We start from the raw sequence: 27,542 nt of genomic DNA on the forward strand, positions 1-27,542 counted from the left end.
AGGATTCCTAGGTTATGACCCTTGTAGCCAAACAGTCATATCATTTTGTCAAGATTCTCTAAACGAAAGAAATGTATTTTCTTATACGTATAAAATTAAATGATTGCCAAGATCTTTTACAACTCTCGATTATTACGATTATGCCTAATACAGAAAAGGCCACGTGTTTTGGTTTTAACACTTGAACTTTGTCTTCTGCTGTGTGTGTGTGTGTTTTTTAAGGCTAGAAAAATACTATGAAATTACAAAAACTGTAGGAGTAAACAGTGGAGAAAATTTAAATTCTTTACTGTAATTACAGCATAATTTTTGTGGTGCTAATCTGGCAAGGAGTGTTTCTATTTTATAATTCTACAAATAGTTATGCAAACTTAAGTCCTTTGGCACTAGTATAACATGGAAATAGAAATCGGTTATTAAATTAAACGCCCATTGGTGTGGTAGTGGAGAATATTAATGTATTTTGTGTGTGTGTAAAATAATAATGGTATGTTTTATTTTTGGAGGCATTGGTTTTCTTTTAAATTGCTTGCCACTGAAGTTAAATGGCCAAAAGTACGCTTCTGTTATGAAAGAACCCATTTGAAGTTTTTCAATTAGTAGCTAAGAATTTAGAGTATATAAGCTCTTTTGATTCCAACAGAATTAATTGCCTAATTATATTGTTAAGTTCTTCTCGTTTCAGTCAAACTCAGCGAAGTCCCCATGTATTTTATCGCCATGACTTAATCAATCAACTTCAGCACAATCATGCCCTAGTTACTTTGGTAGCAGAAAATCTTGCAACTTACATGGAAAGCATGAGACTGTATGCTAGAGGTATGTACTACAAGCTAACGGGAATTATGGGAAATGACAGCAACTTCCCTTCCCAGCTGGGGGCGGGGTCAGCATTAATTACCTTCAAAATGACAACAGATATATATATATATTTTTTATTGCTTAAAGTATTACAAAGGGTATTACATATGTATCCTTCCCCCCACGCCCCCCCCCCCCCCCCGCCCTTGACAGTCCCCTAGCCTCCCCTATCCCCCAGTGTCTTATGTCCATTGGTTATGCTTATATGCATGCATACAAGTCCTTTGGTTGATCTCTTACCCCCCTCCCTCCTGACCCCCAACCCTCCCCGGCCTTCCCACTGCAGTTTGACAATCTGTTTGAGGCAGCTCTGCCTCTGTATCTATTATTGTTCAAAAGTTTATAATGGTCTCTATTACCCATGAATGAGTGAGATCATGTGATATTTTTCCTTCATTGACTGGCTTATTTCACTTAGCATAATGCTCTCCAGTTCCATCCATGCCGTTTCAAATGGTAAGAGTTCCTTCCTTTTTAGAGCAGCATAGTATTCCATCGTGTAGATGTACCACAGTTTTCTAATCCATTCATCTACTGATGGGCACTTAGGCTGTTTCCAGATCTTAGCTATGGTGAATTGTGCTGCTATGAACATAGGGGTGCATATATCCTTTCTGATTGGTGTTTCTGGTTTCTTGGGATATATTCCTAGAAGTGGAATCACAGGGTCAAATGGGAGTTCCATTTTCAATTTTTTGAGGAAACTCCATACTGTCTTCCATAGTGGCTGCACCAGTCTGCATTCCCACCAGCAGTGCACAAGTGTTCCTTTTTCTCCACATCCTCTCCAGCACTTGTCGTTTGTTGATTTGTTGATGATAGCCATTCTGACAGGTCTGAGATGGTACCTCATTGTTGTTTTGATTTGCATCTCTCGGATGATTAGTGACTTTGAGCATGTTTTCATATGTCTCTTGGCTTTCTGAATGTCCTCTTTTGACAGGTGTCTATTTAGGTCCTTTGCCCATTTTTTGATTGGATTGTTTATCTTCCTTTTGTTAAGTTGTATGAGTTCCCTATAAATTTTGGAGATTAGGCCCTTATCAGATATGACATTGGCAAATATGTTTTCCCACACAGTGGGTTTTCTCGTTGTTTTGTTGATGGTTTCTTTTGCTGTGCAGAAGCTTTTTATTTTGATGTAGTCCCATTTGTTCATTTTCTCTTTAGTTTCAAGTGCCCTAGGAGCTGTATCAGTGAAGAAATTGCTTCGGCATATGTCTGAGATTTTGTTGCCTTTGGATTCTTCTAGAATTTTTATGGTTTCCTGTCGTACATTTAAGTCCTTTATCCATTTTGAGTTTATTTTTGTGTATGGTGTAAGTTGGTGGTCTAGTTTCATTTTCTTGCGTATATCTGTCCAATTTTCCCAACACCATTTATTGAAGAGACTATCTTGGCTCCATTGTATGTTCTTGCCTCCTTTGTCAAATATTAATTGAGCATATTGGTTCGGGCCAATTTCTGGGCTCTCTATTCTATTCCATTGATCTATATGCCTGTTCTTGTGCCAGTACCAGGCAGTTTTGAGAACAGTGGCTTTGTAATACATCTTGATATCTGGTATTGAGATCCCACCTACTTTGTTCTTTTTCAGGATTGCTACTATTTGGGGTCTTTTTTTATTCCAGATGAATTTTTGGAGAGTTCGTTCTAGATCTGTGAAGTATGCCATTGGTATTTTAATGGGAAGTGCATTGAATTTATAGATTGCTTTGGGTAGTATGGACATTTTACTGATGTTGATTCTACCAATCCATGAACACGGTATGTTCTTCCATCTGTTTATGTCTTCCTCTATATCTTTTTTCAACGTCCTGTAGTTTTCTGAGTAGAGGTCTTTTACCTCTTTAGTTAAGTTTATTTCTAGGTAGCTTAATTTAAGTCTAGTAGCTTTTTGATGGAGTCTCTAGGGTTTTATATGTATAATACCATGTCGTCTGCAAATAAGGACAGTTTTACTTCCTCTTTTCCAATTTGGATGCCTTTTATATCTTCTTCTTGCCTAATTGCAATGGCTAACACTTCCAGTACTATGCTGAACAGGAGTGGTGAGAGTGGGCATCCCTGTCTTGTTCCTGTTCTTAGGACAAATGGTGTTAGTTTTTGTCCATTGAGTATGATGTTGGCTGTGGGTTTGTCATATATGGCTTTTATTATGTTGAGGTATGATCCTTCAATTCCCACCTTGCTGAGAGTTTTTATCAAAAATGGGTGTTGGATTTTGTCAAATGCTTTTTCTGCATCAATTGATATGACTATGTGGTTTTTTTCTTTCAATTTGTTTATGTGATGTATCACTTTTATTGATTTGCGGATATTGTACCATTCTTGCATCCCTGGGATAAATCCTACTTGGTCGTGGTGTATGATCTTTCTGATGTACTGCTGGATCCGATTTGCTAAGATTTTGTTGAGGATTTTGGCATCTATGTTCATGAGGGATATTGGCCTGTAATTCTCTTTCATTGTGTTGTCTTTACCTGGTTTTGGTATTAGGGTGATGCTGGCTTCATAGAATGAGCTTGGAAGTGTTCCTTCCTCTTGAATTTTTTGTAGTAGTCTGAGGAGGATAGGTTTTAGTTCTTCCTTGAATGTTTGGTAACACTCCCCGACAACAGATATATTTTGTGTTCCTTTCTTAGCTTATGACCCACTTTCACTTTCCTCTTAACTCTTACACACTCTTAACCTCCAGCCAGCATTTCAAGACTCTTTAGTCTTTGCCTGCCCCACTCTCCTTGTTAAACTTTTTTCCTTCCCTGTCTGGAGGCTGTGACCGCCTGTCCTACAATTGTTTATTGCCTTCTTAGGTACGTACTTGACTCATTTTCATCCTTTGTGTCCTTAATACCACCACCATTATCTTTCCAGGAAAACTTTTTTGTCTAAGTCTGTTCCATTAAGTGCCTCGATTTATGAATTAAAAATTCTCAAGTAGGGAGATGCAAGGCTACAAGAATCCACATGTTTACATGGGTTTCAAAGTGTGAAGTTGTTTAAACATGTCACTGTCGAGTTTCCTGTTTTTGTAACAGCCAGTCTGTAAGTGCCGTCATTGGTGGAGATCCGTTTCAGTGCCCGTTTGCCCTCTGACAGTTGTAGTGGAGTCTGTGTGCTGGAGTTCAGAGGCATTCTTAGTACATACTCCTCTCTCTCATGCCAAATTCATAGCGCACACCCCAAAAACCCCCACAAAAACTGTCCTATAGGCTCAAGTTTATTCCCATAGCCATGGAAAGGAAACCGTGTATAACCAATGTTAGAGGTAGAATTGAACATAATGATTACTGAACATACCATTTCTTGACATTTTATAGTAGACTTTGCAGAAGCCAATAATACATATTTTTAAAATATATTTTACTGATTTTTACAGAGAGGAAGGGAGAGGGATAGAGAGTTAGAAACATCAATGAGAGAGAAACATTGATCATCTGCCTCCTGCACGCCCCATACTGGGGATGTGCCCGCAACCAAGGTACATGCCCTTGACCAGATTCAAACCTGGGACTCTTCAGTCCGCAGGCCGACGCCCTATCCACTGAGCCAAACCGGTTAGGGCCGATAATATATTTTTAACCATTTGTACACTTAGTCTATAGACGCAAGCGGCGGGCCTTTTTTAATTAAATTCAAAATATCGTGGCAGTTAACTGGTTAAAATTAGGATGTTTCTAATGCTGATTATTTGAAAAGTATATTGGATAGACTCTTTGTATTGTGTAAAATCCCAATATGCCTATGAAACATGAGAGCTTTGCTTAACATCTGTATACATTCCTATATAAAATTCAGATAAACATAAGTGAAATTGAGGGCTAACATCAGCTTCCACGGTTCGCTGATATTCTCAGTTTCTTATAACTATCTCACCAATATTACTATCCTGCCCATATTTCACCACTAGCATCTTCATCTTTGGAAGAAAACATTTCTCAGTGGTATAGTCAGCTGATTCTACTTCCTCTTTTAACATTATTTAGCTAAAGTAATAAACTTACTAAAATCCTTAACATTTATTCACGTGTTCTTAGTACTAGTGCCTTCAGGCACTGGTGCTTACCAAGTTGTTCTTTTAAAGTCTTTTTATGTGAATACAACACAAGATAAAACCACCTGTTTTCACTCAAATTTTAACTCATTGGTAGGATTGCCATAGACCTTAAAACTTTAAAACTCTTAGGAAAAAACATAGGAATAAATCTTTGTGGCCTTGGGTTAGGCAAAGCAACATTTTTAGGGGAGAAAACGTGATATATTGAACTACATCGAAATTTAAAACTTCTGCAAATGATACAATCAAAGTAAAATGATAACCCAAGAATGGGAGAAAATATCTATAGATTATGTATCTGGTAAGGGACTTGTATCCAGAATATATAAGAACTCTTACAGTTCAACAGTTAAAAAACAACCCAATTAAGAAACAGCAGAGGATCTGTGTAGACATTTCTCCAAAGATAAGCACATGGCCATTTGGTGCATAAAAAGATGCTGGATTTCATTAGTTATTGGGGAAATGCAAATTACAACCACAGTGAGAAACTGTACACCTACGAGGATGACAAATGAAACAACAGCAGGCGTTGGCAAGAATGAGGAGAAGTTGGAGCTTTTGTATGTTGTTTGCGGGATTGTAAAGTGGTGCAGCCACCTTGGTATACAGGTTGGCAATTCCTCCAAGTGGTAAACAGAATTGATCATACAGTGTACTCCCAGGTAATTTATATACCCAGGTGAAATGAAAACATAGTTCCATGCAAAACCTTGAACGTGAATGTTAGCCAGAAAAGTGGAAATAACCTAAGTGTCCATCATTTGATGGATGAACAATATGTTGTAGATGCATACAGTGGAAGGCTATTTAGCAGTAGTAAAAGAATGTCACAACATGGATGAACCCTGAAAAACGTTAGCCTAAGTAGAAGAAAGCCAGTCACATCTTTGTTTTCACAGCCGGGAAGCTTTTTTATAACGAAGTATAGGGCCTCTCCATTCCCGTTTAGCATAGAGGGATCTTTCTTCTTGACTTTTCTTGATCATTTGGGTCCCAGGTCTTGAAAAGTGCTGCCACCTGAATAAAAGGGGGATGGGGGGGTGATGCTAAAACTAGTGGGCAGAGAAACAAGACAAATTACATAGTCGCAAAGTAGCTCCCCACAGATTACAGTGGAGAAACCTGGTCAGTAATTTCTTTTATAGCACATTTACCGGATCCTTTCTTTTGGTTATGTATAAGGAAAATTTATTTTTGTGGGGGAAATAGGAGCTGACTCGAAATCACCAATAATTAGTAAACTTCACGATGCCTTTTTATGTCAAGTTAATGACTTTGTAAGTGACGTCATTTTCTTTGATTAAAGTCTCAGTGATGTGGGTGCCCGAATACGTCATACATGATTTTCTTTTAATTTGCAGACCATGAGGACTACGATCCACAAACTGTAAGGCTGGGAAGTAGATACAGCCACGTTCAAGAAGTCCAAGAGCGACTGAACTTCCTGAGGTTTGTGTCAATCAATCACTGCGGCTCTATGTAAGACACAGATGAGAAAGCCAGCTTCGTACGAGGTGTTGCTGGGGTCTTTTTTAGGTTGCCTTTTCCCACGCGGAAATCATTGCCTGAAAGTCACAGGACATCTCCCCATTGTTCATTCATTAAACATTTAGAATTGTTGTCTGAGTTTTAACTCTTCTTCTTTGCAGTGCTTGAAGAGAACACATTTTAAACTTTTATACAGAATTCTGTTCTTAAGCGCAAGTTGCCATCTTTTGAGACAAACCGCTAGAGACCCAAACTGACCGTAATGGCGTCAGAGACACTCAGGAAGTGGGGGCAAAGGGCTGCTGGACCAGCACCCGAAAGAATGCTGGGGTCCTCCGGTGCCTTGTGCACCCCAGCAGTGCTAATGTTACTCAGATTGGGTTCATTAAGCCAAAGCTAAACTTAGTAGCAGGCTGAGTTTGCTCAGTGGTGTTTGGTTTTCAATGACTTTATGTATAGATTGCCTATATGTATAGATATCTATAGATTGCATCTTGGGGTAAATACGATGTAGCTCTGATGGCTTGTTTTTTCCCGTTTTTCCAAGATTCTTGCTGAAGGACGGCCAGCTGTGGCTGTGTGCCCCGCAGGCGAAGCAGATCTGGAAGTGCCTGGCCGAGAACGCTGTGTACCTGTGCGACCGCGAGGCCTGCTTCAAGTGGTACTCCAAGCTGATGGGGGATGAGCCAGACTTGGACCCTGACATCAACAAGGACTTCTTCGAAAGCAACGTGCTCCAGCTCGACCCTTCCCTCCTAACGGAAAACGGCATGAAATGTTTTGAGCGATTCTTCAAAGCTGTGAATTGTCGAGAAGGAAAACTGGTAGCAAAGAGGAGAGCGTACATGATGGATGACCTGGAGTTAATAGGGTTAGACTACCTTTGGCGGGTAAGTGAAGCATTGTATGTGATGGAGCTTTCCCAATTCTGCATATAGGTGACATGTCTGCGTCTTCCCTGGCGCTTGTCCCAGGAGGTAGTGATAGCTCATCTTAATCATAAAAGAAAAAAAAAGATTTACTCTCTTAGCAACTTTCAAATATGCACTCGGTATTACTAACTTGTCAGCATGCCGTACATTACATCCCGAGACTTGGCTAATTTATAGCTGGGAGTTTGTACCTTTTGACCAACTTCACCCATTTTACCCACCTGGCACCTCTGGCAGCCACCAATCTGATCTCTGGATCTATGAGTTCAGGTTCTTAATTTGTTGTTTGTTTTAGATTCCCCATGCAAGTGAGATCACGTGGTATCCGTCTTTGTCCAGCTGACTTACTGCACTGAGCGTGATACCCCCCAGGTTCCTGCATGTTGTCACAGTGTGCTGTTAAGTTATCATTCCTGCCTTTAAAACCTGACCTGGTCACAGCAGTGTGTATATATAATTTTTACATCGAATCTTTTTCTGCAAACTAGCTAGCCTAAGCTCTTCATTGTGGTATTTGATTATTAAGATTTTTGGATTAAGTAAGGGGTTTGCAACATTTTTAAATAGTTGTTAAATTTTTCAGTTATGGTTGACATGTTTTCAGCATTTTTTTAAACAGCAGAAACCCTTTTTTTAAATAAAAATGTACACACTACTCCACAACGTAAAACTAGTTGAAGCACAGAAGGAAAGCCTGTGTACTTTTTCTCCTCGGTCTCCTTGTGCTCCTCCACTTCCCTTCCCCAAGCCTGTTACATGGCTCAGCCCTAAGTCACCTCCTCAGAGTCCCAGACTTCTGCATGTAATTTCAATGCCACTGGCATAATGAGGGGAATGATAAAGATCTGAAGAAGTTACTTGGGGCAGGTGAAATAGGTAAAGGGGACTAAGAGGTACAACCTTCCAGGTAGAAGTCCTGGGGGTTTCATGTACAGCACAGGGAATACAGTCAGTGTTGTAATAACTTTGTTTGGGGACAAATGGTAACTAGACTTAACCGTGGCGGTCATTTCGTAATCTATACAAATAGTCACTAATGTACACCTGAAACTAATATATATTGTATGTCAATAAAAACAGTGGTCTTTATTAAAACGTATGATGTCCTTAGGAAAATGAGTCTTCCCTTCAACAAATTTCTTTATTCGAAGACTTGCCTTTATCATCTTTATTTTGGTCTGTTTTCTCACTTAATTGTACTTGGTTTTCTTGATTATCGAAGTCGGTGTATCCTGAAATTATTGAATACTATATGAAAAATAGCTGAGGGGATGGTTTGAATTGAAATGGCCAACTAAGATATCTTTTTGATCCTAGGTTGTGATTCAGAGCAATGACGATATTGCCAGCAGAGCTATAGATCTCCTTAAAGAGATATACACAAACCTGGGGCCAAGGCTACAGGTCAATCAGGTGAGGACTGACATGCATTCAAACATACACAAATTGAAACTGGTTGAAGAACTCTTTTTCCTTTAAAGAACTTTTCTTTAATTTAGAATTAACTAGGAATTCTTTTGTTTCAGCTCTTATAAATATACCTAAAATATTTGGTCCCTATTTCTCTTGTATAAAATGCTGTCTAAATGAACCTTGTCCTAATAATTATCTTGAAGTGATCATTTTGAGTATGATTATGGCAAGAGATTGTGACTGAATTTCTTTTGATTCTAACACCTAATCCTGAAGTTTTCTTTTTGAGTATCTTAATTTATGCTTATATGACTCTTGCTTCCTTTGACAATGCATAGCATATTTTATTATCAGTATAGACTCCCTGGCTAAAGATGATCATGGTTAATTGACGGCTACCCTTAAATGAGTTGTTGCCATCTTTGATTGGAATAAAGTTTTATGTGTGCCTTTAATTTTTACATTCCAAAGCAACTTGAACTGTCATATTTGACCCGTTATTTGTAGGTGGTGATCCATGAAGACTTCATTCAGTCTTGCTTTGATCGTTTGAAAGCCTCCTATGACACGCTGTGTGTGTTGGATGGTGACAAGGACAGTATTAATTGTGCAAGACAGGAAGCTGTTCGGATGGTTCGAGTGCTAACCGTGCTGAGGGAGTACATAAATGAGTGCGACAGCGATTACCACGAGGAAAGAACAATTCTGCCCATGTCAAGGTTAGTGACAAAGTGATCCACCAGTGCTGTTGCCTAATGCCTTGGTATTTCCTAGCCAGTGTGGCTCAGCTGTTGAGGGTAGCACCGTGCACCAAAAGGTTGTTGTTCGACTCCCGGTCAGGGTGCTTCTCAGGGTTGGGTCAGTCCCCTGATGGGGTCCACGCAGGAGGCAACGGATCAATATTTCTTCTCGCATTGATGTGTGTCTCTTTCTCTCAATGTACCAGAAGAAAGCGTTGGGATCTTGACGATGAAGAACATTATTTGCATCTTTTAAAACCTTTGGTTAATCCTAGACCTCTTTTTGTTTTTCGGGATCTGTTTTCTGTTTTAGTATTTTGTTCGTGTTCTCACTCGTCAAGTTTGCTCTCTTGTTTGTTTATTTTTGCCAATGACTTATTTTCTGGTAAGTGTTGCAGGACTATTTCACAGTTAAAGTGTTTTGATGCCATTCATTTACTCCGTTAAAAATAATGGCATAGTAAGATGAGAGAGTAATTGGAAAGGACTTTTAAAAGGTGCTTTGACAGAGAGCCAGAATAGCAAGAACATTTCCAAGCAGTCTCCCACCAGTTCTTTTATGGTCTCACCATTTAGTAAATCAAATAGTATTTATTATTTAGAGATGTTTATAGAATGAGTGTCATCAGTGTTTATTTTAAAAGATTTCTCTTTATGAAACGGTTCTCTTTGTTAATCATGAAATTATTTACAACGGCTCCTTATTTTTACTTTCTGTATCTTATCTGCAATAATATTTATACTAGTATAAACATCATTTTGAGGGGGTGAATTCTGATATTAAGAGTTTTTCAGAAAAAATGAGCACCTTAGCATTTTTGTTGGTGCTCTCAAGATAAAGTTACCTTCCACATTTGCAAAGTCCCGGTGAGTTGGGCTTTATAGCATTAAAATAAGTTACATGTTTACTCATGTCTCTGTGTTAATTTCTTATAAACTAGATGCTTCATTTTCTGCAACCATAGGCACAAGAGTAGCAACAATGGAATGTTGTGTTTTTAAGATCACTTACCGTATTTGTAGTTCAAAGGAGCAGTAAGTTTTTATGTTCAAGACCCTAAAAATAACTAGCCTTACCTCACTTTCTCTGGTTTAATAAAAAAAATAGTCAATATTAGATTTGTAGCTTTATCTTTGCAAGAAGATTTGCAAGTTGCTGAATGTGACGATGTTTTCTCTCTTGTTCCCCCAGAGCTTTCCGTGGTAAACACCTCTCTTTTATAGTCCGGTTTCCGAACCAGGGCAGACAGGTTGATGACCTGGATGTGTGGTCCCACACAAATGACACGATCGGTTCCGTGCGGCGGTGCATTCTCAATCGCATTAAAGCCAACGTAGCCCATACAAAAATAGAGCTCTTTGTGGGCGGGGAACTGATAGATCCTGCAGATGATAGAAAGTTGATTGGACAATTGAACTTAAAGGATAAATCGGTAAGTATCTGTGAATACCAAACTTTTCAAGAAAATCAAAGCCGAGGCTATCTTTATTTCCGCAGTCAACATTTCATTCAGTAAATGTGAGTTGAGCATCTGTTATGTGTGAGGCTCTGTATTAGGTGTTGGAATTATAACATTAAATAAAACAGGCATCGATACTACAAAGTAGGTAGAGGAAAGGCTTTCTAAAAACTAATCATATGGTTATATTACACAACACTTTGAAAAAACATAGTGTGTAGGTTTTTGTTGGTGTGTTACTGACTTAAGTCTCGTGTGTTTTCTTTGTCTTTGATACTAAATACTATGTCATTTGCAGCTAATTACAGCCAAGCTTACACAAATAAGTTCCAATATGCCTTCGAGCCCTGATAGCTCTTCTGATTCCTCAACTGGATCTCCTGGAAACCATGGTAACCATTACAGCGATGGGCCCAACCCAGAAGTGGAAAGCTGTTTGCCCGGGGTGGTGAGTAGCTTTGAGTTACTGTATGCCAGGCACTGTGCTAGCCTCTTGGAGAATAAAGACCTCTATTGAATGGGGTGGTTTTTTCCTGGAGGAGCTTGTAATTTACTGTGCCTGAATATCAAACAGCTTTATAGTTCACAGTGAACTTTAGAGGGGTCCCTCTGATATATGAGAGAAATCTTTTAACAAAATAGTAAAAAAGAACTCACATAGCAATTATTGGAGGCGGCTTGGACAGTGTATTTCTTGAAGGATTTGTAAAGGTGGGAAGAGGGGAAGGCAGACTGTTTTAAAGACTAGAAATGGCATAAACAGAAGTGCGGCAGTTAAACAAATGTATTGGACCTTCCTGGGGAGGTGTAATTTACAGGTGGACGTTTTGTGTGTTTTGTATTCTAGATAATGTCACTGCATCCCAGATACATCTCTTTCCTTTGGCAAGTTGCAGACTTAGGTAGCAGCCTAAATATGCCATCTCTTAGAGATGGTGCAAGAGTGCTTATGAAACTTATGCCACCAGGTAAGATTAACAAAAAACAAAACTAAAAATACTGCTGATAAAGTACATGCTGGCCAATAACAGGATGTATTAGCAACTTCTCTTTGTAGATGGAACACGCCTTATGGCATAGGCCAGAGCAGGAGTTGGCGATCTTCAGTCAACTGCCTGATTTCGCAAAGCCTGGGAGTGATGAGTGGTTCTCCCACCACCACCCCCCACCACCCCCCAAAAAAAACAACAAAACAAAAAAACCTCTTTCAGATAGAATTCATGGACAGGGCCAGTGCTCTGCTCGCTTTTGGGCAACACCCTGTCATTGTACAGGTTCTCCAGAAGCCTAGAGCTTCTTTTACATCGCCATCCACAGGGATTGTATGGTCTCCCATTAGCCCATTTATTGAATCCCGCCTCATTGCAATGCCATTTTCCAATACCCTCCAGCCACCAGCTTGATGCTTGCCCCAGGACTACAGAATCCCTGGTCTTATTTTTAAGAGCATAATGCCACCAGGTGGCGACAGTGAGCTCTGGCCAGGCAGCTCCAAGCAGGGAAACTTGAGAGCACTTCTTTTATTTTTCTTTCCATATTTTATATAATCAAAGTATAGGCCTAGACTTGAAATAGCCAGCTTCGAAAAGGCCAGTAACGACTGTACTATAGTATTTAGATCAGAAACTTTGGACTCAACCAGACTTTAGTTCAAAGCCTGGTATGCAAAACGGAGCTAACAATAATAACTATTTGATATGTGGTCTGGTGACTGGGACGTAATCAGTATTCAACAAATGTTAGCTTCTTTTCTGTTGCTTGGTTGCTACACACATACACTCAACACTCAAAGGAAGCAGGGGTCCTGGCCGGTGTGCTCAGTGGTTGAACATCAACCTATGCACCAGGAAGTCACTGTTGGATTCCCAGTCAGGGCACATGCCTGGGTTGTGGGCTCAACTGGAGGGAAGAGCTTGCCATTTTTTCCTTTTTGTTATTTTCATTAAGAACTTCCTTTTGAAGTGTCTTGTGTTGTTTTTTTTTTTTTTTTTTTTCAGTCTCCAGTGGCTGGAGGGGGGGCTGGAGGCAATGTTGATTTGAAGTCTGAGTAGGAGGAGCTTGCTTCCTTACTGGGGTTTGGTTGGCTGATGAAAGAGCCCTGGTTTGTTTATTTACTTACTTAGCCATTCTTTAATCCAGATCTGGTTATGTCTTATGAAGTTGGAGCCTATAACTGAACTGATTGTTACTTCATACTAAAGTCTTCAAAATATCAAAAGTGAACTGCTTATGCGTGCATGACGGATGTTTTGTCTTAGCCTGTGTCTCTCTCCTTTTCGCAGATAGCACAACAATAGAAAAACTGAGAGCGATTTGCTTAGACCACGCGAAGCTTGGAGACAGCAGCCTTAGCCCATCTCTTGACTCGCTTTTCTTTGGTCCTTCCGCTTCCCAAGTGCTATACCTGACAGAGGTTCGCTTTTTCCTTTTGAATTTTCCCCACGTTCTTCACATTTGACCTTTCTATGCTAACTCAAAAAAGTTTCTTAGCCGTGGCAATAGGGGAAATCGGCGTTATCTTTCTAAGACCTTGAACACAGGCCTTTTCCCTTTCTTTCCCAGGTGGTCTATGCCTTGCTCATGCCTGCTGGTGCGCCTCTGGCTGAAGACTCCTCTGATTTCCAGTTTCACTTCTTGAAAAGCGGTGGCCTGCCCCTAGTCCTGAGTATGCTGACCAGAAACAACTTCCTGCCCAATGCAGACATGGAAACTCGCAGGGGTGCCTACCTCAATGCTCTGAAAATAGCCAAGCTGTTGCTGACTGCCATTGGCTACGGCCACGTTCGCGCTGTGGCAGAAGCGTTTCAGCCAGGTGTAGAAGGCGTGAATCCTTTGACATCGGTAATACGGGCTTTTTAAAAATCTATACTAATAAAAGGGTAATATGCTAATTAGACCGGGTGACTGGACATCTTCCGGACAGTTAGGGGGCAACCAGGCCGGCAGGCAGGCAAGCAGTTAGGAGCCAGCAGTCCCACCCACCGTGCATGAATTGTGTGCACCGGGCCTCTAGTCTTCTAATAATAATAGATGGTCATTTTTAAAGTTCAACCTCTCAGCAACACTTAAGTATAAAGTTCAAAGGTAAACTCTCAGGTTCCTTTCCAGTGATGCATTATTTTAGGGGCTTTTTCTGTTAAAGTTTATTTGTATTAAAAGTGCAGATGCTTTTCACTCACTATACTTGGAGAGACTAGTTCTTCAGTGCCCCCTTAAATCCTGTTTGACTTTCAGTTCTTTTAAACCTAATAAAGTCTCCATTTGATTTTCTTTTGGACTTGTATTTGCCCTGCATTAAAGACACCAGTGGGAATAAAAAAGTTGTAATTGATTTAGCCTGTTGCCACCAAAAGTTCTCAGATTTGCCAGAATTTAATGCCTGTTTATTAGAGGTGTAACGATGCATTTAATACTGACTAAAATTGGGAGTTATATGCATCATACGTGATAATTTGCTAAGTTACTGATAGTAGGTAAAGACATCAGGAATATATTCTTTTTTTTAAGTGGCTTAGGTTTTAATCAGGGAGGTTGGAATGTTGATTAGATATGTGATATTATAATGTCACATATAATTGAGATAATAGCACTTATAATTGTTTTGGGTGTGATAATGGTACCGTGGTTATGTTTAAAAGGACTATTTCCCACCACCACCACCCCCCCCTTTTTTTTTTAAGTAGTTGCTGAAATAGAAATGAAATTATATATCCAGGATTTATTTTCAAAATATATCCTGGGCTGGTCTGGGCTGGGGAGGGGATAGAAAGCAAGGAAGGGGCATAGTTAAACAATTTTGGTCCTTTGTTAATAATTTTTGGTGCTTCCCAATAGGCACATGGGTGTTCTTAATACTATTCTCTCCACTTTTGTATATTTTAGAAATTTTTCATTAGTCTCACATGGCCTAAGTCTTACATTTTTTGATCCCATGTTTGTGAGGATAGAAAGTGTGGTTCTGGATTAGCTAAAACGTTCTCATCACAGTCCCTGGCGCGGGTGCTTAATGGCATGCACAGGAGTCAGTTCCATGCTTCCCCCTCACTTGTCCCCTTTACAGCATTTATTCCGAAAATGGGCCATGTGCATACAAAGGTACATAATGGTTCTACTTAAACTGTGGAGAAGGGACAGTACAGCTTGAACAGCAGTCAGAATTGCCTGAAAAGAACTCCTTCAAAGTCATCTTTTTCTTGTGGGTTTAAAAACGTGGTTATTCTATTAAGTAAAACGCTGATACCTTTCATATTTTTGCACTTCTATTCTGTTACTGATTTTTCTTAATTTTTTTCCTTTTCAAAGAAGAATTTGGTCATCAGGGCCCAGGAGCAGGTCTGCCCAGGAGCGTGCATGGGAAAGATGTGGAGCAGTTTACAGGGTCTCTAGCTAGGGCTGCCGCCTGTCGGTTCAGTTCACTGCCTCACCCTCACCCTTACAGTGATGCTGAGCCCAGAGCTGGGGCAGGAGCTGGATGGGGTTGGAGGGGGGGTTGGAGGGGGAGGGTGGCACTCTCACGCATAAGAAAGAAGCAGTCTCCCTGGTTGGCACCGTGGGGTGCTGTCTGTGGAAGGGGGTCATCCCGAGGGAGTGTGATGGGCGAGGAACAAGCGAGTCTGGTTAACGGTTGCCTTTTGCAGGTCAACCAAGTCACGCACGACCAGGCCGTGGTGCTGCAGAGCGCGCTGCAGAGCATCCCGAACCCATCGTCTGAGTGCATGCTCAGGAATGTGGCCATCCGCCTGGCCCAGCAGGTCTCTGACGAGGTGGGTGCTTGGCCGCTCACACTCTGGCCTCTGGGGGCGTTTTGGGAGGGGGTTGTACCTTTGACCCTGTGTTCATTCAGGATGAACCCTTGTCACCAGTTAGGGCTTGCATTGCCTGGGCCTGCTCACTGCTCGCTTTAGTCGCTGTGTTAGACTAGATGAAGCTCCCTTAACATCAGCTTTGTCTACTAGTAATGTCGGTGCTTTATGTACAGTAAATAGCACGCTTTTACAGTTTCTGATTCAGTGAAGGGAGAGAGAAACATCCATGGTGAGAGGGAATCATGGATCGGCTGCCTCCTGCACGCCCCACACTGGGGATAGAGCCCACAATCCGGGCATGTGCCCTGACCTGAATCAAACTGTGACCTCCTGGTTCATAGGTCAACACTGAGCCACGCCGGCCGGGCTGTAATTCACTGAATTTTGACAAACACTTCTGTGTGTGAAACCACGGGCACGTGATCCCATCCCTCTCTCTGGGTGCTCCTGTGCAGTCCATTCTCCCTCCACCCCTGCCCCACGTGACTGCTGAGCTTCTGTCACCATATACTAGTTTTCTGTTTCTAGAATTTCATACAGGTGGGAGCAAACTGGGGGTTCCTTTATGTCTGGCTTCTTTCACGCCGAATAATGGCTGGAAGCTGTCTGCACTGTGAGAGCCATTAGTCCATCCCTTTTTATTGTGGAGTGGCGTCCCCTGGTGAATACTCCACATGGCGTTTGTCCATCTACTTGGCGAAGGCCATCTGGATTGTTCTCCCTTTTGGTCCTGCGTGAAGCTGCTGTGAACATTCTGAACAAGTGTCCGTGTGGCTACGAGGCGAGGGATGGTGGAAGCACCCCTGTAGTCTTTTTGCGGTTCTTCTGGGAGTTGTATGAGGCCAGGCGGTAACTTGGAGGTGTACTGCGTGGTGTCGCAAGGCCACGTGGGAACCTGAACACAATGGGTTCCTCCTCCTTCCCGAGAAGAAACATGTCTGCTTTTTCAGTGCTTGTTCCGCTCACATGCTTCCTACTGTTGTCATTCCTCCCTGTCTCACAGGCTTCAAGATCCATGCCTGACGTCTGCGTGATCAGAGCCATTCAGAAAATCATCTGGGCCTCCGGGTGTGGGGCCCTACAGCTGGCATTTAGCCCGAATGAAGAAATCACTAAAATTTATGAGAAGGTAAGAGCTATCACAGACATCGATCTCTTTTAAATAAATGTTAATACTGAATTTGATGGCTTCCATCCTCACTATTCTTCCCTCACCACCTTCCTGTCCTGTGGAGATTTGGGTTTAGCCGGCCGTCAGTTGTGTTATAGCATTTAAGTATTTTCCATTCTCTGAGAGTGGTCAGAAGTAGCAAGAGTGTCAGCCGGTCAGGCATCACCTCCAACCTCCCTTAGGTTGAGCAAATTATTGACATAAGAAAGGTGGTGTTTGACTCTGATTTTTCTGTCATATGTCCCTGTCCCTGATAGCCACTTCTTCATATTTATTTTTTATAATTATTTGTTTGTTAGAGAGGGGTGGAGGGAGAGAGAAACATTGATAGGTTGCCTCCTGTACACGCCCCAACCCAGGATCGCACCTGCCACCTTTCGGTGTGTGGGTTGACGCCCCAACCCACTGAGCACCACCAGCCAGAGCCGCGTGTTTAGAAGGGACATTAAGCTGTAGGATTGCCGTCACTGTAGATCTTCCCTTTTGTGGCCAACGTAACCCTGATTTGCCCAGGATGCATGTTGGTGTCCTGTAGTACATATATGGTACCATAGGGTACATGGCTGATTCATTCAGCTAATGTTTGAGTGCTTTTTCTTTTCCAGGCATGTGCTGCAATTGTGAATTTCTTATACAGTCAGATTAGAATTTTATTAACTACCTACCCAGACGTATTGTAGGTTGGAAAACCTTCCTTAACATTAATTTAACTAAGAGTTGCTTTCGAGTAAAATGGCACTACAGGTGCGCTGCGGGGTGGGTCTGGTCAGGGGTCCCTAACTGCGGGGCAGAGTGGTTCTCTAGAAAGGAATGGCTGTTGGTGCCCAAGAACACGACTCAGAAGGTCTCTAGGAGTCCAGCGGGCAGAAGCAGGTGGTGTGGCCCGTGCTCCCGCAGCTCCCTGGGAAGGGGAAACACTGGAATTATACTCTGTTGTCTGCTGTAGTCATTTCCCTACTATTCCAAGAGCTGCAGATGGCAGCTGAGGCCAGATGGTGTGAGCGAGTAGGGACGGGCTGCACACTGGCTTGAAGCTGTGTATGAACTTTTCCTTAAATGCATTTCTAGATGACTTACCCTATCGTTTTACAGTCCAACGTGGGCAACGAGCTGGACTTGGAAGATGAGCAGGTTTGCTGCGAAGCGTTGGAAGTGATGACGTTGTGTTTTGCCTTGATTCCAACGGCCTTAGATGCTCTTAGCAAAGAAAAGGCTTGGCAGACGTTCATTATTGACTTACTGTTGCACTGTCACAGCAAGTAAGTTCCTTTTTGCTGTAAGACACTTGATGTGAGTTTGTGTGCAGAGGTCATTTATGCTGACAAAATGGATCCCAGAAACCAAAACTGTATTGTCTCTGTAGCTTTTATTAATGTTTAGGAAAATGTTATTTAAGCGTGTTTTGCTTAGACCCATATCTATTTGGTTCTAGTCTTTGCAAAACGCCAACATTCCCAAGTGACATTAATTTTTCTCTGATTTCAGAATTTCGTTTTACCTAATAGGTATATATTTTAACCCGTTTTAAAAATCTAGTTTACAAGATTTTAAATTGAGTAGAGCATTAGCCTCCCATCTTGAATACCTAGCTACAAGGTGTTTGTTTTTTATTTAAGTTGTTAATTCAGTATGACATTCAGAAGGCAGAGTTATGGGAAGAACTTCTGTATTTTACACTGAGAATAAAAACCAACTATTGGCCCTCGTTTGCATTTGAAAAGTATTTAATCAGACATTGTTTTGTTTTTTTATATTTATTATTGAGTGCATTACAGATGTTCCCCACTGCCCCACTCCTATTGTCCCCCTCCACCCAGATCTCCTCCTACCCCAGGCCTTCACCTTATTTCTCCCCAGAAAATTGGTCCTCCTGACTTCAATGAGCATGAGTTCCACCGGAATCAACCCACAGTGTCTAAAATCCCTCTGCCTTATGGGACCATGTGGGGTTTCAGAAACCTCAAAACCCCCAGGAGGGGGTGAGTGCACACAGCGTGTGCTGTCAGATTCTTTACAGTGAGCTACGCTTTCTGTTCTAAGCTCACCTCACACCACAGCTGCGTGAGGCTCACTGTGGCCTATTTCTTGTCTAGAGGAGTATATCTTGTCTTTTCCAAGGGACGGGTGTTAAAAGGCACCTTCAAACTCTGCAGTGGCAATTTGAGGGTACAGTTCTTGACACACAACCTAAATTCCTGTATGTATGTTGCTGGCTTTAGGGGGTATTACCTTGTATGCTTGTACTTTTACTCTTTTTCTATCTCTTATTCCCCACCCACCACAGGGAGACCAGGATTATGTTTTTTCCTTCATGAAAATGAAACACTAAACATGAAACCTTTTTCTTGCAGAACTGTCCGCCAGGTGGCGCAGGAGCAGTTCTTCCTGATGTGCACCAGGTGTTGCATGGGCCACAGGCCTCTGCTTTTCTTCATCACGCTGCTCTTCACTGTTTTGGGGGTGAGACATTTTTTATGCTTGTCGGTGTGGAATGTTCTTTAAACAAGGGGCACTCAGGAAGCCATGCTGTTCGATTGCATTGAAGTTAGAGAGGTCTGTTCATGTCATTAAGATGAGTAATTTCCCATATGATATCTCTAGTTAAGTGAGTTTTTAAGAAGTGGATTCTGAGCAGGGGCACGTGAATTTATATTATTCTGCTTTATTGTTTCAGAGCACAGCCAGGGAGAGAGCTAAACACTCGGGTGACTACTTCACTCTACTGAGGCACCTTCTGAATTATGCTTACAACAGTAACATTAATATACCCAATGCCGAAGTTCTTCTCAACAATGAAATCGATTGGCTGAAGAGAATTAGGGTAAGTTGCATTGACCATATCAGTAAGTTGAGTAGTTGATTAACAGTTTATAGTTTTGAGCATTTGGGTTAAATGAAAAATACCAAAGAGTAATAAAAAGGACTGACGAATGTACTCTGCGTTGGTGGACATTAGTAACCCGGTAATCACAGGATGGATACGTAGCTAGTTCTGTGAAATGTTTCGTTTCACTTGAGACTTGGTAAGCAGATATTCACCTTTCATTTTAGAATCGTGGACCTTTTTACAAATCTTCAACTTTTAAAAAGCATTCTTGATAAATCTGATAGGATAAGCGCTTAATTTAATTCTTCCTCTTAAGACCTGATACTTTTTACTTAGAATTGTATGGGAATTTCTTTCTGAAGTGATTTGTAGCTTTTAGCCTTTGGTAGCGTCTAAAGCTACTTCTAGAAAGTTCTGAAGAGAAATGGCTTAGAATGGACAGGTGTGAAGGGGTTTCTTGTTCTGGCTTCTCCCTCCCTCGCTACCTCGCTCTCATAAGTTGGATGTTTGATTTTTTTCATTGATTTTTTTGGCAGGATGAAGTTAAGAGAACAGGTGACACAGGTGTTGAGGAGACGATCTTGGAAGGCCACCTGGGGGTAACAAAAGAGCTGCTGGCCTTTCAAACCCCGGAGAAAAAGTACCATATTGGTTGTGAAAAGGGAGGTGCTAGCCTCATTAAAGTAAGTCTGTTGTGTTGGTCCTATTGTAGCCTTCTAAATTTAAGTAAAATTTCAGTGCTACTATGTCTTTTATAAACTTAAATAAGCAGTATTTGATTTTTCTATTTGGAAAATCAGAATTTTTCACTTGGTCAGACTAAGATGAGACAAACTTGTGTATGGTTGTTCATTGTAGTGTTACAAAGTGGGGTCTTTTTATTAGAAAATCCAAATAAGTTCTCTTGAGATGTAATGAGGTCTTGAGTTCTGACAAGTAAGTAATTCCATCTACAACATAAATATATAATGACACGTAGATACTATGTCATTGTAATACACAATCTTCCTTTCGACCCTCCTAGGAATTAATTGATGACTTCATCTTCCCTGCATCCAATGTGTACCTGCAGTACATGAGGAACGGAGAGCTGCCCGCTGAGCAGGCCATCCCCGTTTGCAGCTCACCAGCTACCATCAACGCTGGTTTTGAGTTACTTGTAGCATTAGCTGTTGGCTGTGTGAGGAATCTCAAGCAGATAGTAGAGTCTTTGACTGAAATGTATTACATTGGCACAGCAATAACTAGTAAGTATTCCATAATGTTGTGATAACAAGAGAACGCAAATTCTGTTTTCCTGGTTTTTTAGTAACCATCTTCAACTCAGCCTTTTCTTTCAGCAGCTGGTTTAGTTTAACCTTTCTAGCAAATGGATGTATAATTTAAGACCATGATAAGTGAGGAGGGAGCCTTAATGTAAGTTTTCAAATGTTTGTTAACTGCCTTCCTCTGTGTAGTGTAAGCACTGAGCAAAATAAACTTCATCTCGATCAAATCTGGAATAAAAGCCAAACTGCAGAGTGATATGTAGCCAAAATAAAAGCCAGAGTTCAAACTTAAAATGCAAACTTCATGCAGTGGAAGCCTTCCAAGCCCTCACTCACTTAGCAGCTCTTTAATGTTATTTCCATATGAGAAATCTGGTTTGAAAGATTAGGAATGGAGAAGATAACATTTTCGTGTGCTGCATGTCCTCAGTTAATGCTCCTATGAAGCCCGTGAAATAAACTCCAGACTCCAGATCTTATGGACACGGAGCTGAAGCTCAAAACGAATGAGGGCAGCAGGAAGTGACCTAAAAAGCAGGAGTGAAAAAGTCAAACACAACAGAGGCCTTTTTTTTTTCTTAAGAGAAAACCGCTATTTACAAAGTTTAAGGATATAATTGATTACAGTAAATTTTTAAGAACATCATTATTTTTGATATGTTATACTTCAGAATAGGTCGTTTTAAATAACGTTTTAGGAAATTCTGATGAAACTGACTGCTTTAAAGGTTAGACCTGTAGCTACTCTACCCAAAACAGGTGTCCTTCTGTAATATATTGATGTATTTATATAGCCTTTAATGCCAGCATGCGTTTTGAAGGCATTTTAAAAAACATACAACAGTGGAAAATTCATAATGACTAAACTATAAAGCTAAAAGTACAGGTAGCATGTAGGAATTAGCATCGTACAATCTTGAGGCTGCCATTAGAAGAAGGAATGCCCGCTAAAATGTGGGTTCGCAGGTGAGGGGTAAGAACCCGGATAGTGCCAGCACGTTGCTGTGTGTCTTAGGTTTGTTGAGGGTAAGATGCAGGCTTGGAGCTCCACTTTGGGTGGCTGTGGGAGTGGAATTGTTGCTGATGTTCGTTTATCAGCTTAATGGAGCTGATAGTGGATAAAATGGTTGTGTCCATACTCTAAGAATCTCTCCTCTCCTTTCAGCGTGTGAAGCACTTACTGAGTGGGAATATCTGCCCCCTGTGGGACCCCGCCCTCCCAAAGGCTTCGTGGGGCTGAAAAATGCCGGTGCTACCTGCTACATGAATTCTGTGATCCAGCAGCTCTACATGATCCCCTCCATCCGGAACGGTATTCTTGCCATTGAAGGCACAGGTAGTGATGTAGATGATGATATGTCTGGGGATGAGAAGCAGGACAATGAGGTAAATGTTTTATTATATTAGCGTTTTTTGTTTTCTGTTAAGTTCTGATACCAAAAACTGTTCTCCCTCAGGGAGTGTTGTACTTTCATTGGGCCTGTTGACATATGTTGGGAAATAAAGCTAGAATCTTCTGGCATGGACTATCTATTAGACTTGAAACTAGTTAGTTTTTTTTTTTAATAAATTTTTAGAGAGCGAGGAAGGGAGGGTGGTAGAGAGAAACATTGATGAGGGGCGAACATCATCAATTGCTTGCCTCCAGCACGCCCCCATAAGCATCTTTGCCTTTTAGCAAAGCTTTTTGGGGGATGCTTAACCCATCCCTGGTGAAGAGTCACTGCTCTGAGGGCAAGTTGAAATTCAGATTCTAGTTCTATAGCCTCTCACATCTCTGAGATGCTCAGTTAAGCACAATGAGAGAGTTCTAATTGTACCAGCAACAAGTAAACAAGGCAGACAAATATACAATTTCAAATAAGATGTCCCACCTTTGTTCTCTGCCAAGAAGGTGTGCCCTCTGCTTTGTGTTGTCTTGGCACTCTGCTACGCTGTGTGAGTTTGGGGGTTTGTTTCGTGTTTTTATCTATGTGCTGATTTCCCTAGACTAAGGTCTCATGGGCAGGGACTAGAGATTGTCTATTCTAGATGAAGGTCTCAGACACGATTCTGCAGCCCCTAGTCTCTCTCCGTCTCTGAATTTGTTCCAGTTCCCTCACATAATTGGAATCATACTATACCTGTCTTTTTGTGACCGGCTTATTTTACGTAACATATTGTCCTCAAGGTTTGCCCATGTCAAAGCATGTGTCAGTTTCCTTCCCTTTTCAGGCGGAATGGTATCCCATGTATGGATAGGCCACATTCTCTCTCAGTGGACACTGGGGTTGCTTCGCCTTTTGGCTGTTGGGAATAACGCTGCCATGAACATGAGCATACATATATCTCTTTGAGACTTTTCTTTCCGTTCTTTTGGGTGTGTGCCCAGAAGTAGAATTGCTGGATCATGTGGTGATTATATTTTAATTTTTAATCCTCATCCGAGGATGTGTGTGTGTTTGTATCGGTTGCCTCCCGTAAGCGCCCCAACCAGGGATTGAACCCACAACCTTTTTAGGTTTACAGGACAGCATGCCAACCAAGGCGCCCGTCCAGGGCTCTGTTTTTCATTTTTACAGGAACTCTTTTTCCCAATGGCGATCCCATTTCACATTCCCACCAACCACGTATAAAGGTTCCAGTTTGTTTCACAAAAGTTATTTCATGCAATACAACAGCTACATGAAGAATGTGTTGCCCCCGTTTACATTTGAAGGCACTGAAGCTTGCAAAGGTTAAGTAACTGACTTGTACAAAGTTACCTAGTTACAGTGCCGAGCCTGCATTTAGGTCCCATTCGTCTAAGTTCATCGCTAGCTACACTGTTGTATCATCTGTATTACCCACCTCTGCGCTACATGGTCGGGGTTCTTCTTTTAGAACAACTCTGGTGAAATGTTGGAAATTACAGTTTACAAATTCAAAGTTATTTGGAAATAAAAAGTAGACATACAGGTCATTTGTTCACTAATTGGCATTTGTCTGAACATATTTTAGTATATTTTAAAGTTAGATTTGCTCATCCATGATACTTGTTGTTTCTAGAGCAATGTTGATCCCAGAGATGATGTATTTGGATACCCTCAGCAATTCGAAGACAAGCCAGCATTAAGTAAGACAGAGGACAGGAAGGAGTACAACATCGGTGTCCTCAGACACCTGCAGGTCATCTTTGGCCACTTGGCTGCCTCTCGGCTGCAGTACTATGTGCCCCGAGGATTCTGGAAGCAGTTCAGGTAAGCCGTGGGTGGGTGGGGATGGGGATACTGCTTACTCCTGTGAGCTGCTCAATACATTGAACTTCCAAAATAGATGTCGGAAGGCCTCCTTATGTTTATGCAATAGTAATATTCACACTTCCTGGTTAGGCTTTTTGCTCATTGTCCTCAAAGGAGGAGGAAGAAAGTGTCATAGGAAGGGGAGGCAGCATTCTTTAGTCTTTGAGGATGTTACAAGTTTTTCCTTTGTTTTGAGAAGTTCTCATATTTATAGAAGTAGGGAAGAGTATATATGTGCTGCCGAAGCGAGCACAGAAGTAGGGAAGAGTATAAACCCTTAGTGTGTATCACCCTACCTCAACAGTTTGCAACTCATGGCCAGTCTTGTTTAATCCACATTCCCATCTACGTCTTTCCAGATTGCTTTGAAGCAAATCTCATGCATAGTTTCATTCATAAATACTTCAGTCTGTATCTCAGATGTCTTTTGAAAAATACAACCATAATTCTATTGTCCTGTCTTCTAAGAAATCCTTAATATCCTCTTCTCAGAATTGTTTATTACTATATTTTAAAATCAGGATACTAATTAAGTCCATATACCAAAATTCTATGACTAGTCCAGGGGTGGGCAAACTTTTTGACTCGAGGGCCACAATGGGTTCTTAAACTGGACGGGAGGGCCGGAACAAAAGCATGGATGGAGTGTTTGTGTGAACTAATGTAAATTCAAAGTAAACATCATTACATAAAAGGGTACGGTCTTTTTTTTTTCAATAGTTTTATTCATTTCAAACGGGCCAGATCCGGCCTGCGGGCCATAGTTTGCCCACGGCTGCTCTAGTCTCTTTATTTTTTTCCTTCAACAAATAACTGCAGGGGCAAAAAAAAAAAAAGTCATTTACCCTGAAAATGTTTCCACCCTTGAAAAATATATTGTCCTGGGAGTGTCACATTACATCTTTTATTCCATTCATTTTCTAGGCTTTGGGGTGAGCCTGTTAATCTGCGTGAGCAACATGATGCTTTAGAATTTTTTAATTCTTTGGTGGATAGTTTAGATGAAGCTTTGAAAGCCTTAGGACATCCCGCTATGCTAAGTAAAGTTTTAGGAGGCTCCTTTGCAGATCAGAAGATTTGCCAAGGCTGCCCACATAGGTAAGTGCTAATTACATAGTTTAAGTTTATGTTGTGCTGTTGATTTACTAACGTATACAAGTGGAGTATGCCACTGATGACTAAATAACTCAGGCTGGATGAATTATATACTGTGTATACCTTACTACTTTGGGAGTTTGTTTTTATAAAATAACTAGAGGCCCGGTGCACAAAATTCATGCACAGGTAGGGTCCATAGGCCTGGCCAGGGTTCAGGGCCTTCCTTCCTTCTGCACTGCCCTTTGGTGGTCAGCACATGTCATAGCGAGGGAGAGAGAACTCCCTGTCTCCTGGTTGAACTCCCGTGGTGACACTTTGCTTATTAGCCTTTTAGATAGATGATAAATAGACGATAGATAGATAGATAGATAGATAGATAGATATAGATATTTGCTTCTTTTTACTGTATAATCTCTTACTATTTCATACTCTTGCATTTTATGTATGGTTATTTGTGAGGAAATAAAATGACATTCTCCATACCAATGCATATGTTACTTATAAATTTGTCCTTTGTTTTACAATTAAAATAATTATAATATTATAAATGCAGTGACTTTACAAGATGATAGAAACGGAGCACTATTTCCTATACAAATGAAATACTTACTTTTAAAATAACATTGATTATGGTCATTATCCTTAAGGTATGTTTTCCTCACAGAACATAGCAAGAGTTGACTAAACAAATTGGCTTTTTTACTTAAAAGGGAAATTGTTTGATCAGGACTTATTGAAAATAGTTCAATAACTATTGAAAATTCATTATTGATAATATTTATGCCTATTATGTGGAAATTTTGTTTTGGAATCTATCAATTAATGTTGGTTTGAAATTGTTTTTGCCAAAATATCCCAGTAAGAGTATTTTCCATAAGCCCAAGCAGCATTCCATGTGGCCCTCATGGGTTGTGTGTGTGTATGGTTGGTGGGCTGCTTCGCTTTGGAACGTGGGGAAATGATTGGGGTGAGTAATACTGTGTGAATGAGAGATTCTGTTAGGTTAAAGCATTCAGATCAGGGACATGTCATTGTTCGCGTACCCTGCACAGCTTGCGGTCCCTTTGAAAGACGTGTTAGAGCCCAGCCGGCGTGGCTCAGTGGTTGAACATCGACCTATGAACCTGGAGGTCATGGGTTTGATTCCTGGTCAGGGCACATGCCTGGGTTGAGGGCTCGATCCCCAGTATGGGGCGTGCAAGACGCAGCCAGTCAGTGATTCTCTCTCATCATTGATGTTTCTATCTCCCTCTCTCTGTCTGAAATAAACGCAATAAAAATATTTTTTAAAAAAGACGTTACATTAGGTGGACAATAAAATTCCCATTTTTACGTGTTGTTTTTTTTAGTTCTTTATTGTTGTTGAAAGTATTACGTATGTCTCCTTTTTCACCCATTGACCTCTCCCAGCCTGCTCCCACCCCCCCAGCACAGGCCCTCACCTTTACCTACACTTAACCTACCTCACCCCCTATTGTCTGTGTCCATTGGTTATGCTTATATGCATGCATACAGTCTTTTGGTTGATCTCTTCTCCCCCACCCCCAAGTTTTGACGGTCTGTTCAATGCATCTATGTCTCTGGATCTATTTTTGTTCATCAGTTTATGTTGTTCATACTTCTTGTTTTTAATTGCTGATAAAATAGCCAACTTTTTTTTGTATGTTTTTATAGATTTCAGAGAGGAAGGGAAAAGGAGAGAGAGAGATAGAAACATCAGTGATAAGAGAGAATTATTGATCGGCTGCCTCCTGCACACTCCCTACTGGGGATTGAGCCTGCAACCCGGGCATAGGCCCTTGAACCGGAATCGAACCTGGGACCCTTCAGTCTGCAGGCTGACGTTCTATCCACTGAGCCAAACTGGCTAGAGCAAAATAGCCAGCTCTTTAGTTATCTATTCCTGTTAGTCCTTGATTTGTTTTAGATAGTTTTCAAATTTATTTGGAAATTACTGATTTTCTGTAAAAGGCCAGGCAGTAAAATAAATATTACAGGCTCTTTTGGGCTGTGAGGTCTTGAGGCAACTACTCAACTCTGTTCTAGTGAAAGCAGGCAGACAGTAGGTAAAGGTAGGTATGTTTCAACAAAACTTTACAGAAACAGGAGCAGGGCTGGATTTGACCAATGGCCCGCAGCCTATCACCCCTGCTCTAGAC

General features: G+C 41.1%; 1 protein-coding gene across 10 annotated transcripts in view; it reads left to right on the top strand.

The window, feature by feature from the left end:
* Positions 1-27,542, top strand: part of USP9X (ubiquitin specific peptidase 9 X-linked) — a 73,914-nt gene that overhangs the window by 34,281 nt on the left and 12,091 nt on the right. For 6 of the 10 annotated variants that reach the window (XM_036305960.1, XM_036305950.1, XM_036305952.1 and 3 more), the window contains 20 exons: positions 671-819; positions 6,283-6,370; positions 6,957-7,299; positions 8,659-8,754; positions 9,262-9,473; positions 10,687-10,927; positions 11,253-11,402; positions 11,802-11,922; positions 13,237-13,367; positions 13,517-13,795; positions 15,592-15,717; positions 16,763-16,888; positions 18,023-18,189; positions 19,282-19,390; positions 19,605-19,751; positions 20,294-20,440; positions 20,782-21,004; positions 22,191-22,411; positions 24,053-24,243; positions 25,210-25,383. In XM_036305960.1, coding sequence (XP_036161853.1) covers positions 671-819; positions 6,283-6,370; positions 6,957-7,299; positions 8,659-8,754; positions 9,262-9,473; positions 10,687-10,927; positions 11,253-11,402; positions 11,802-11,922; positions 13,237-13,367; positions 13,517-13,795; positions 15,592-15,717; positions 16,763-16,888; positions 18,023-18,189; positions 19,282-19,390; positions 19,605-19,751; positions 20,294-20,440; positions 20,782-21,004; positions 22,191-22,411; positions 24,053-24,243; positions 25,210-25,383 — 3,441 coding nt within the window. The remainder of the gene's footprint in view (positions 1-670; positions 820-6,282; positions 6,371-6,956; positions 7,300-8,658; positions 8,755-9,261; positions 9,474-10,686; positions 10,928-11,252; positions 11,403-11,801; positions 11,923-13,236; positions 13,368-13,516; positions 13,796-15,591; positions 15,718-16,762; positions 16,889-18,022; positions 18,190-19,281; positions 19,391-19,604; positions 19,752-20,293; positions 20,441-20,781; positions 21,005-22,190; positions 22,412-24,052; positions 24,244-25,209; positions 25,384-27,542) is intronic. The other 4 variants (XM_036305951.1, XM_036305954.1, XM_036305955.1 and 1 more) reach the window with 2 other exon arrangements.

This window comes from Myotis myotis, unplaced genomic scaffold (genome assembly GCF_014108235.1).
Source record: "Myotis myotis isolate mMyoMyo1 unplaced genomic scaffold, mMyoMyo1.p scaffold_m19_p_4, whole genome shotgun sequence".
Classification (NCBI taxonomy): Eukaryota; Metazoa; Chordata; class Mammalia; order Chiroptera; family Vespertilionidae; genus Myotis; species Myotis myotis.